The 12,088-nt window shown below is 33.5% G+C and overlaps 1 protein-coding gene across 1 annotated transcript in view; it reads right to left on the bottom strand.

The window, feature by feature from the left end:
• Positions 1 to 676: 676 nt before the first annotated feature.
• Positions 677 to 12,088, bottom strand: part of LOC149799301 (dnaJ homolog subfamily C member 3-like) — a 33,558-nt gene continuing 22,146 nt past the window's right edge. The window contains exons 9-11 of the mRNA XM_089958610.1: positions 10,727 to 10,859; positions 7,694 to 7,839; positions 677 to 4,886 (exon numbers count right to left, since the gene is read on the bottom strand). Of these exons, the coding sequence (XP_089814736.1) occupies positions 4,750 to 4,886; positions 7,694 to 7,839; positions 10,727 to 10,859 (416 nt within the window). The 3' untranslated portion in view covers positions 677 to 4,749. The remainder of the gene's footprint in view (positions 4,887 to 7,693; positions 7,840 to 10,726; positions 10,860 to 12,088) is intronic.

The following is a 12,088-nucleotide window of genomic DNA, read 5'->3' as shown; positions in this document are numbered from 1 at the left end:
ATAATGATTCATGACTGCTGAAGACTAAAATAACTTATGCTAAGTATTGTTTTGTATTGACTCTCCATCTCTTGTATCAATGTGTGTATCGTTAAGCAAAAGTATTGATGCATCGATATATCGACGAATCGTTTCACCCCTAGTCATTACACCTGATCTAGTGAGATTATTGCCACAAGCCAACATGAAAAGACATCATACTACATCACTGGAAATACTAAGACTATTATTGCTTAGTCCTTTTGGTAAATGTCTGTGTCTGGTTAAGTACAGGTGTCCTCACCTTTTGGTTGGGCATTATACCCACTGTGCAACACTACAGGAGAATGCACAGTCGAACAGTCTGACCATTTTATTTCACTTGGGTGGGAGGGCATCTGGAACTATCCTCTGATCCATGATATCATCTTATCTTTTGTCTCATGATAATTCATTTTCTTTCAGCTAATAAAATGGATATAATTGGGGCTTTTTCCAATAGATCAGAGCAAGAATATATTTTCAAGCTATCTGAGGATCAAAAATTGGTTAAAATAGATTCTAAGCCCACCCCCATGAAAATAAAATGGTAAGTTCTTAACAGAAATATAATACTGTTATATTGGGTATATTTGAGTATGCTTAATTCCCACAATTTCTACACCAAGGAGGGTTTAAAAAAAAACAAGTAAAGAAATTGTATTCAATAAATAACATTTTTTTTCTCTGACCAATAAATGTGAACCATAACAATATAATGTTAATAAATGAGATGGACATCATTGTAGAAATAATCAATAAAACAAACATTGTGTTTAGGTCAATTGCAAACAAACTACACAATCAAGTACACCTGAATGATAACAAGATTCATTCATTTATCCTGTAGCTTAAGACAATCAAGTACACCTGAATGATGACATCATACAAGATTCATTCATTTATCCTGTAGCTTATTACAGACAGCAGTCTTGCTCTATATTGGTTACTTTACCCTAAAGCTCTAAAGTCTACATAGGAAAACATGTAATGGCTTAAAGGTAAAAACATAACTTGCATTAATCAATTCAACTCACCCTTAACTCAAACAGTCAACATGTTTGTTACATACAAGTTTATTTTGTTCTTGCCATGGGCAGAATATTATTTGAAAATCTTGGTTGTCTAGTGGGTCTGGCTGCCAAACACTACTATCTGGTTGCCCAAAATTATAAAGTTCTAATTACACTTCTGTTTAGCTTTGCACATGTTACTTGCATTATAAAGAATTATTAAATAAAGTGCAGCTTGGTTAAGACTGTTATAATATAAAATTCTCTTCTCATACGAAATATAAGTACCGTTTTTTTATTCATCTGAATTTTGCTTTGTGTAACTGGAACTTTTTGCTTTGTGTAATTGGAATTTTTGTTGACAGGAGAGATTTGTAATAAAGTTTTAGTAAAAAGGGCAGATATTTTTTATTATCCTTGCAACATCTCATAATGGAGATCCAGCTAGTAAGCAATTAGCCAAGAGATTGCAAGTAAATGGTAATTTCACTGCATAATGAGCTTCATTGAAATCACATGTTCCATGTCATGTAAATTTGTCAAGAAAGTATAATAAAACTGACTACCTGTAGCAGGAATGAAACAGTGATAATATCTTCCAGCTTTAAGGCACGATTTATGCTCAATTTAATTTTTTTTATAAACTAAAAAATTTTCATGAAAATACAAACAATAATAAAATGATATGTCAGTGAACATATGATTTCAATCCATCCTGTTTCAGTTTTGATTGTCCTCCAAAACTACACCATACACATTCAGCTCAAGAAATAATGTTTTTTTGTTGTGAGTACCATATACAACAGCATTTACATGCGATCCAACTGCAACAGTGTATGCCCTGATTTGCCATTGAATAAGATGCCAGTAGACCTGGCAGTTTTTTTTTAGGACTAGTCAAAAGAAAAATTTATACCCTGATCTGCTAGCAAATTATATGATGTCACATCAGGGTGTATTCTGTTTGCAGTTTAATCCAACTTTTATGCAAGTACATAAAGTACTGTATTCAGTCAAATCATTTAAGAACATTATTCCAAAAGACCACCTGTCGTGTAAGACTGGATTCATAATACAAATCAATCTTGTTACATTAACACAAACCAATAATAGTGCATACTGTATGTACTCACTTATAAGACGAGTCCAGCTGCAAAACTGCACAGACCCAGATCTGTCATCACATAACATGCCAGCAGATCTGGTTCTGTGCAGTTTGCTAAGAGTAATCAGTAGAACAAACAACACAGACCCCAATCTGCAGGCACATTATGATATGGCAGATCAGGATCTTTGCTGTGTGCAATTTGACTTGACTTGTAAGTGAGCACATATGGTAATGTAATAGTCACTTCTTAATATTTTACTTCACAATGTGATTAGCAGCCCTAAAATTACTTATTATCAAGCTCAGGTCAACAACTGCTTCAGAGTTTAAAGAAATTTTCCCAGATTACAAGATATACTGAATTAAATTTAAACCTCACTGATGGACTAGCATGGCAATGCAAAATTAGAGCAACATAAAGAATAAATGTAACACGGTTTAAAGATTCGCCCAAATCAATAATCAACCTTTGTCTACAGATCTGCATTTGTTTGAGCATATAATACAAATAAATGCCAAGAATACATTGAAGAGCATGCATAGTTTATGGATTTCATCTCGGGTAAATTGGACTTGATATACAGATATATAAAAAACAGTAGAAAAGATTTCATACGGGACAAGATCAATGTTTACATAAAATTTTCTTAAAATGGATCTTCAAACCTTCAATGTCTGTAACTATATTAATGATTATCAGTAAAATGACACTGACTTAAAAATGACACTGACTTAAAAATGACACTGACTTACATTCAGTATAGAAATAAGGAGGACAATGTTTTTCACTGCTGATGTTTGTTGCATTAAGTACTGGCAATTTACCAAAGAAAAACCTGCAAAGCACCTTGTATTATCCTGGAAAAATTAGTTCTATAATGGTAAAAAATGTGGTAAACGTTCTGACATATGCTGTACATTGTCTAAAAAAATTACACTATTTTCTTGGACTAAATATCTATAAAATAAGAGACATGCCATAGCAGCCATCCCTGCTTAGGCAGGATTTGAACCTGCATTCTTTTGGTTGCAAGTCCTGCATGCTAACCACTAAGCCACCTCTGCTCCTAGATCATTATTGAAAACTTATTTGGACCATGTACTCTTGATGAAGTTATATCTTTTTCACTAAATATCAATCAATTTTAATAAGTACGTAACAGATGTATATTTGCTTTAGTAATGTCAATAAGCCGTGTCAGCTGAATATCAGACACAAACAGGAAAGGTAACTCTCTTTCACTGTTTGTCACAGTGCAAAATCTTCATTAACAGAATTCTGCTGTTGGCATGAATTCATGTTAAACTGGGAGACTGGTACATTACTACAAAACTTCATAATCAGTGCACAGGAATTACAATCAGTAACCCTTAAGACAAGAACTGCCAATTAGCATAAAATGCTTGTTATAATAATATTAAAGCAGTACAGTTCATTATCTTGTGTTTTACACACATTCAAACACATGAAACGACATTAAACTCTAAATTAAGCAAAAGAAATAAATGGGGCATACTGAAATACCGTGAATATTTGAGCAAAATCTGTCCGATAGCTTTAATGTTGTGAGAATTTCAAGTTACTTCATTGGGGAATAACTTATTGTAAATTTATTACCTGTTCCTTATGTTTATAACATTATGGATTAGAAAAAAGTTAAAATAATTGTAATATTAAAAGAAATGGAAATATTTTTTTGTTTTATAATAAATGTATTATATACTGATGAACACATTTTTTACAAAGATATAAAACTAATCAATATTACTGAATAATTGAAAGGATTGTTTTAACAGCAGAAAATCTTGGAGAGAGGTACAAAGTGATTCTCCTGTTTGGGAATGTCCATTTTAAGCACAACAATTTTAGAGTAGTTAATGAAATATGAGAACTATCTGTCAAATTAAATTTGAATACGATTTTAAGACATTTACATTGTATCAAATTTGCCAAAATCTATGTACTTTCATTATGCCATTTATGACGCAAAGGTGCATTATTATTATTTTACATATTTTTTCATTTCAATAAGGAAACAATATTACATTTAACTTGTCTTAAAAGAGATACTTATTGTCTTAGCAATATTCTTTTCTTGACTTTGACACCATCAAATCTTAAATACTAATTTGTCTCCATCAACATTTTTAAATCTCAAGAACTGTTTGACAGACTGATGAAACTATCAATACTGTTTATGCCTTTGAGATTTACACTTTATTTTCACCATGCTCATTAAAAAAATTCAGTGCCACTTTGACTTTAACTATGAGCCCTATAAAAACCTTCTTCTGATTCCATTTACATGTACAGTTATTACTGGAGTAGCTCTGGTAAATCAGGTGCCATATTTCCATGTTATCAAAAACTGGTGATACTTGATAAGGAATCTTTTCTCAAAACAAACTATAAGTATTCATTATTTAAATCAACCACAACACTGTCTGATGCAAATGAAACATGGAGCTCTTTTAATGAAATGTATCATGTTCACTGCATAACCCAGCATGCACCACTAATATCAAATTACTTTCATACTTTCATGGCTGTCAATACACATCAACATATTTTAAAAAACCACACATACACACACACACACATGCACATATTCAGTTGAAGTGGAATTTGAACTGGAATCCCCCTGCTCCAAATGGATTGAATCCCTGATGCCAGAAAGGACCACCACCGCCACCCTGTTGTTCTGGGTCTAGTGGATCCTCTCCAAGGTCATACTTTTGTCTTTTCTCTGGAAAACACAAGTAAATTTGTTAATTTAATCTCTAGTCATTGTCTGATAGCTTAGCATGTTTAATGCAAAGCAAGAGGACAACGTGGGCCTAACATTGCTCACTTCACTTGCATAACTTAACAGCTGACCATTAAACTAAGCTTGCTTATGCACCCCATGTAGTAATGTAAGAACAAAACCCCTCCCAAATTTTATATCTTGATTTTACAAAAGTCTAAAAAAAATATTGTTCCAAAGCTTTAATAATGATGTTTACAGACGAAGCTTTAACTTGCGGTCTACACAGTCATTTGGCTCTCACACATATTGAAATTATAATTCCTGGTGTGTGCATATGTCTGCATGTTTTTGAAGGCCATGGGTTTCTTTAATACTGGTAATTAAAGCTGAAAGTGTTTCATGAGAAATGTATGCTGCAGTATTTTATTAATTAAAAGAAAATAATAATAAAAAATCTACTGACAAACACTGTAAGCACTTTAGCATGGCAATACTACCAACAAACTTTATTTTACCAAACAAATCAACTTGCTTCAAAATATTTAAGAATTTCAAATGTGGCAAAGGTCTTAGAAATAATTCTCTGCAAATAAATTTGCAAACTCTGACACAGTATTTACAAGAAATACATTGTTACTGTACCATAATATTAGACAAAAAGATGATTACTTGCAAACAAATGACTATAATTGTGTGAAGAAATTATCATCCCTAATTAAAACACTGCATTTAGTTTCTGCAGGTTCACAACTGTACATTATCTATAACAAAATATCTATTTTATAATTTGTATTACTTATAAATTAAAAATTATCCATTTTAATTCCATATTTGTATTATTCTGCAAATTTACATTGAATTATTTTAATGAAATTTATTTATATTGTATTCAAATATGAATTTATTTGCTTTAATTTAGTTTGTAAAAATTTTGGCAAGGGAAATAACTTTGTGCAACCCAAACTTGTGATTCTCAATAGTCAATATCATGGATTATTTCCTTTCCCGTATTTCTTTAGAGTCAAGACTAGTATTAATAAAGGTAAAAACAACTGATTACATTACATAAGATTTGAAAATTATTCTTCTAATTGTAATGAACTAGAGTGTTAGCAAGTTTACTCAGAATGGGACTAAAACAGTTTTGAAAGTGGTAGCAAGTTTACTCAAAATGGGACTAAAACAGTTTTGAAAGTGGTAGCAAGTTTAATCAATCAGGCAGAAGATCACCTAAACTAACATAAGTGGATGCTTGCACAATATCAAATTCATCCTAGAGCTTTATCACATAAGTCTATATTCCAAGTCTGAATAAAATTTTATCAGAAATATGGCCTCCCGATGCAAGATCACCTCAGTAATATGCCGTGTTGTACCTAGGGTACCAAGGGCATGGGACTATTCCCCCCATCATCCAAATATAACTTTTCTGAATTAGTTTTCTTTAAATTTTCTTTAAAATTAGTAATTAAATGCCAAACTATGCATTTCTGAAAGCTATTCACCCCCCAGAAGTATAGTACCTTTTGTTATTAATTCAACCTCAAAAGTTCATTACCTTAGTGGCTGTTAAGTAATTTTCAAATTTAACTTGACAGACTGCTACAAGCCATGAATGGTTTGATTGACAACAAAATTTCCAAAAGGAAATCAATTGTCATCTGAGAGTTGTTATCACCTTTGATGACTCTGGCCATTGCTAGCACCAACAAATACGTGAACAGATGTGCATTAAAGAAAATTGGGCAGACTTTTAAATTTTTCTCTGCCAAGGAAGTATGCCCAGGAGCTGAGTTTTGGGGAACAAACGACCAAAAATTGCTTGAAATCGACAAAACTGCATGCGCTTTGCAACAGTGAATGTGCACGAATCACGCTCATCACTGAACTCCTGCAAGAGCTTGATCATACAAGTGCACATTCCTCTGGTGATTAAAATCAGAAATATAGCTTCCAACATGATTAGCCAATCAGATGCAAGATCACATCATTACAGTTATCTCACTCTCAATATCTTGTCATGTATCCCATTTTTTCACAGTTACTATAAACCATGTCAATATATCTTGTTCCCTCATATATCATAGATTTGACCATGAATCTGGGGCCGCTGGTGGCCAAGTGGTATAAGGCACTCGCCTTTACAGATCAATGACATCTCACTTCTGTCAGCATGGGTTTGAGTCAAACCAGTAGCTTCCCATGAGTTGGTGGTTATTCCATGGGTCTTTCTAGGTTCTTTCTCCACCAGATAACATGGCTGCTATTTACAGCCTTCATGTGTGGTTGAATGGCAACAACAATCACAATGTATCCTATTTCTGGCATTAGTTTTGATATTGAAATCACCTCAGTATAGAGCAAACTTCCTTATAAAAAAGCAAAATAGTATGACCCTTTATATTATAGTGAGGGAATACTTATATTTATTTCTGCTTGTAAACACTTTAGGAGCAAACTAACAAATTAGTTTTGTCAATGACTGCATCACTTGAAAGAGGTGTTTACCAAAGCCAAGGGCATGGATGAATTTAAAACCAGATGGGATTCCTTGATTGTATAGATAGGATTTCTGTCTTTCTCTTCTCGTTTTCTAAGAAATGTAAACTTGGAAAAAATAACACATGTATAAACAAATACTGTGATTGTTGTTCACTCCCAAATAATGAAGAAAATATAGATACTATAAATGTGAAGTTGTTTGGCAGGGACTGGTAATGAAATCATAAATTTTGGCATGCATGCTTGCATGAATGTGTACATCTGTGTGTGTGTGTGAGAGAGAGAGAATTTGTGCACAATACCTTTGTCTGTAAGAACTTCTTTAGCTGCTGCAATATCTAAAAACATTTTCTTGGCCTTTTCTTTATCATTTCCCTCATATTTGTCTGGGTGCCAGATGATTGCTAATTTTCTATAGGCTTTTAGTATCTCCTTTTTCTTTGCATTTCTGTGGAGAAAAAAGACAACAGTTACAAGCACATTACTAACAAGATACATGTAGCTACCAAGATTTTCCGAACAAAAATTCAAATTCTAAAGCATTTTGTCGGACTACATGTCTTAAAATAGAAGGCTTCACCAAGATCACAAAGATTTAATTACTAAGATATTAACAGCTGTCAGTAAAATAGAATGTTCTTGTGGGTTTAACACCATTTTTAGCACACAACATGATATAATGGAGGTAAGAACCACAGATCCATGGGAAGGTAGGGGCAAAATTTCTCACAAACCCATGATGGCCAAGTCTGAGACCTGAACCAATGCAGATAGAGGTGAGATGGCAGTGATTGGTAAAGGTGAGCAATTTAATCGACGCAGACTTCCTGGGGCCATATAATAGTATTAATAGTATGTTTATCAATCTTAGATGAAAGCAAAACATAGCTTTCAATACTGTCAAATGACTGCTTTCCTTAAATTCCAGAGCGTTCTGCATGATATGAGCCACTTGGGAACAAATGGCAGTTTTGAGTGTCTTCAGAACTCTGCACAAATTTAATTAATTAATAATTTGTGATAAGTTAAATCAAAATGTGCCATTAATTTAAATTATTATGTGTACAAGAAGTTGTACAACTCAAAAGTCATGACTAAGTTTAAATTATCAAAAGGTCCCTTTCAGCAGACTCACATAATAATAATGCAGCGGCTAGAAAATGACAACACTTTCTTATTTCAAGTATATACCATGTTTTATGCAAATACATTTGGTAGATGCAATTTAATTTAGAGCATAATTGATATTTGATTGTGAGACTACCAGTTCCCATATCAAACTGCCATCTTTACATGTATGTTACCTCAGCTAATGACACAGATCAGAATTAATGCAGGTATGGAGACAAATATGTAAAATATTTGGCAGTAAAATTACTTTTAGTTGATGTATCATAAATGTGGATAAGACTAAGGCTTTATTATTATAAACTATCATCACAAGAAAACGAAGAAAATGAAGTTGTGGCCCTCTAGCAGTGAATTTGAGGCCAGGCAATATTAAAAATATGGTTAATGAGAACTCAGAATAGTACGAATTTTAATGGCTGGCCTCAGCTTCAATCAGCTGATCATTATTGACAGCTGTCAGACAGATCGAAGCACAGATTAAAAGTAACCTTAGTTTAATGTATTAACAAAACCATAACTTTTGTCATCATCTTTCATTCATTCTCAACTCAACTAATCTCTGCTCTGAAAAAGTAAGGAGGCCAAATTTCACATGCTCACAACCTAGAATTTGAAATGACCAATAAAATGTTAAAGCTGATCTACCTACTGCAACTGAAACTTTACAGGTACCTGAAATGTTCTTATAGTTGACAAGCCCATGTTATGACCTTTGACTTTTGACCCAAGGTCACTGAATGCATAAGCATTCATATGATACCCACAAACACACTTAATAAGAATCTATTTTGCTTTGCAATGCTGACATGCTCTTATAGTTCATAAACCAAGTTATAGCATTTAACCATGGACCCTAAATTGCTGACTATTTAACCCTTTCTAGATTTTCTTGAAACAATTACAAACAATCCATATTTGTTAGCTGTAACACTTTTACACACAATCAGTAACATAAAATAGATGTTAATGCCTTTGATTTAGATAGCAGGGTTGATGTTGGTTGCTATGGGTTCAACACCCTTTTCATCACATGAAAGTCAGTATATCTAGTTCAGGAAGAACCCGGAAAACCCTGTGAAGAACCATCGATCCACAGGAGGCTACTGACAAGCTTTCTCACATACCCACATTGGCAGACCTGAGACTCAAACCCACATGGACTGAGCTGTGATGTTGGTGATCCATCAAGATGATCCCCTTTGACCACTTGGACAACCCGGGGCCCAACACAAAAAGTTGATGACATAGAATTATTAAAGTTTCTTGTGATAATAAAGTTGAGAGCTATTCCAGTAAAACATAAAATGCAGGGAAGGCATTTTCAACATGTTGTCATCAACAGATAAAAATTTATAATTCTACATTTTTTCATTGAGTATAATGGCTATATATAAAATAAAACCCTGACCATATACATTTAAACTGAGATATAAAATGATAAAAAGGATCATCAATATGAACTTCATTTCTTTAAGATATGGTTCAATAAGCCATTTATAAAGAAATTAGTAATCTTAACTGACATTTAGTGAATGTTTGCACAATTACAAACATCAAACTTGTCCAAAAGGTGGCCAAGATGAACAGGCATATCAAGATTTCAGTTGACGCTTTCATAGTTGTGATTCTAATCTTGAAAATTCCAGAAAGTAATGAACAACATCCGTGGCCTCCATTTTGGAGAGTGGAGAATCTGACCTAGTTACTTTAAATAGCAGATTACAACTCGAGTTTAATTGGTGCGAGCACATGATCTGACATAACGGTCATTCACATCAATGAATGTAGCACCAAACAGGGGATTTTCGTCAAAGTTGGCACTATGAAACCAGCTAAAAAATACCAATGTTTACAGCCGGCATCTAAATGCACTTCCATGATAATGGTGTAGAGGTGTCCGAAGGCGCTTCCATAAGAATGGGATAGAGGCATCCGAAGGCGCTTCCATGAGCAGTGGGTTAAAGAAATACCCACATTTCAAAAGTTGTCAAACAAAATTCATTCTTATTTGTTCAAGTTATTGGTTTCACAAGTCAGTTTGTTCCATAACCCAAGTCAGTCAAGATTCTGAAAAAAGACACATAAGAAATACCTTTTAGATTATTAATGAATCTAAATCTTAGGTCTTCTTCTTCAAGGATGATTGATTTGCACAAGATTTTTTCTTTTTTAAACTGGCACTGACATTTAAATATTTTTTTTACCTTTTTACACCCAGAATCTTATAATAATCCCTCTTCTGTGAATTTTTAATCAATTTCTGTATTCTGTCTAATCCTTCTCCCGCTCGCCTGTTTTGCTGATCTATACCATGTGCCTTCTGGAAATCCATTTTGGCTGAAATAATGAAGCACCTCAATTATATCAATATTATAACCAATTTGCCCGCCAAGGGCTTTCATGTGGCCTGCCAAGGGCTTTCATGTGGCCTGCCAAGGGTTTTCATGTGGCCCGCCAAGGGCTTTCATGCGGCATAGGAACAATTCATCATTTGCATTGACTCTGTTTATGTTACTCTGTTTATCAAATAAATGTGCTTCTTTCGAAGTTTAAGTTTTCAAATATTAACAACATATTAACAACTGAAAATTAATTATGATGTTATTTAGAAAAACCTTTTGGTTTTGCTATTTCAAATATTAATTATTTTACTTAATGAACTATGCGACCTGCGACAAGGTGTAAATTTGTGTATGTGGCACTTACACTAGAAAGTTTGCCCACCTCTGTTGTAGCACTTCATGTTTTGCATTTATATGGAAAGGTTTGTTTCCCAAGCCTTTGTACAATCAGTTTTTATGGATGTTACTTATTGCCAAAACTGATGACAGTCCTGATGATATAAGCATATTTTCCAAATTTGATAGAAACTGGATTACATACATTAGTGATTTTTAAGACATAAGCCTGTACGTTAAGACTCATGAAAATATGGATCAGAAATATGGGTTCCAGAATGGCATCAAGTTCAGCCGTTCAGGTGGAAGATTACCTCATTAGTACCGATGCATCTTCTTTATAATTGAAATGGTCCAAGATCTCGACGAGATCATCTTATAATACACATTTTATCAAAATTGGACAAGCACAGCCTCAAGAGTAGTAACAAGCTCAGCTAATCATGAGTATTATCACCTAATTAGTATGCATATATGCTGCTCATTTTCAAAACTGCTATATGATCTTGATGACATAAGCCTACATTCAAAGCTTGATCAAAATCAGATCAGAAATATACCCTTTAGTGTGGTATCAACTGCCTTATCATTATGTACAGATCATTCATTATCAGATGCATAAAAAACCTTGATAACATATACAAATATTTCAAATTTCATCAAGATCTGATCTGAAATAGCTGCTGTACTAAGAAGCTCATCCCATCATATGCAGCTTGTGTGGATCGTGCTAATATTGAAACTCATTTCAATGATATATATTCCAAGTCTGATCAAAATCAGATCTGAATTGCTGCCCCAAGAATGGTAATAAGTAATAAGCTCATCCCATCAGATGCAAGATCATCGCACACATATACATACAGTCCCCCCACCTTCAATAACTCA

Source organism: Sinohyriopsis cumingii, chromosome 5 (genome assembly GCF_028554795.1).
Source record: "Sinohyriopsis cumingii isolate HCF-2022 chromosome 5, ASM2855479v2, whole genome shotgun sequence".
NCBI classification, from domain to species: Eukaryota; Metazoa; Mollusca; class Bivalvia; order Unionida; family Unionidae; genus Sinohyriopsis; species Sinohyriopsis cumingii.
This window is presented reverse-complemented; position numbering and strand designations above follow the sequence as displayed.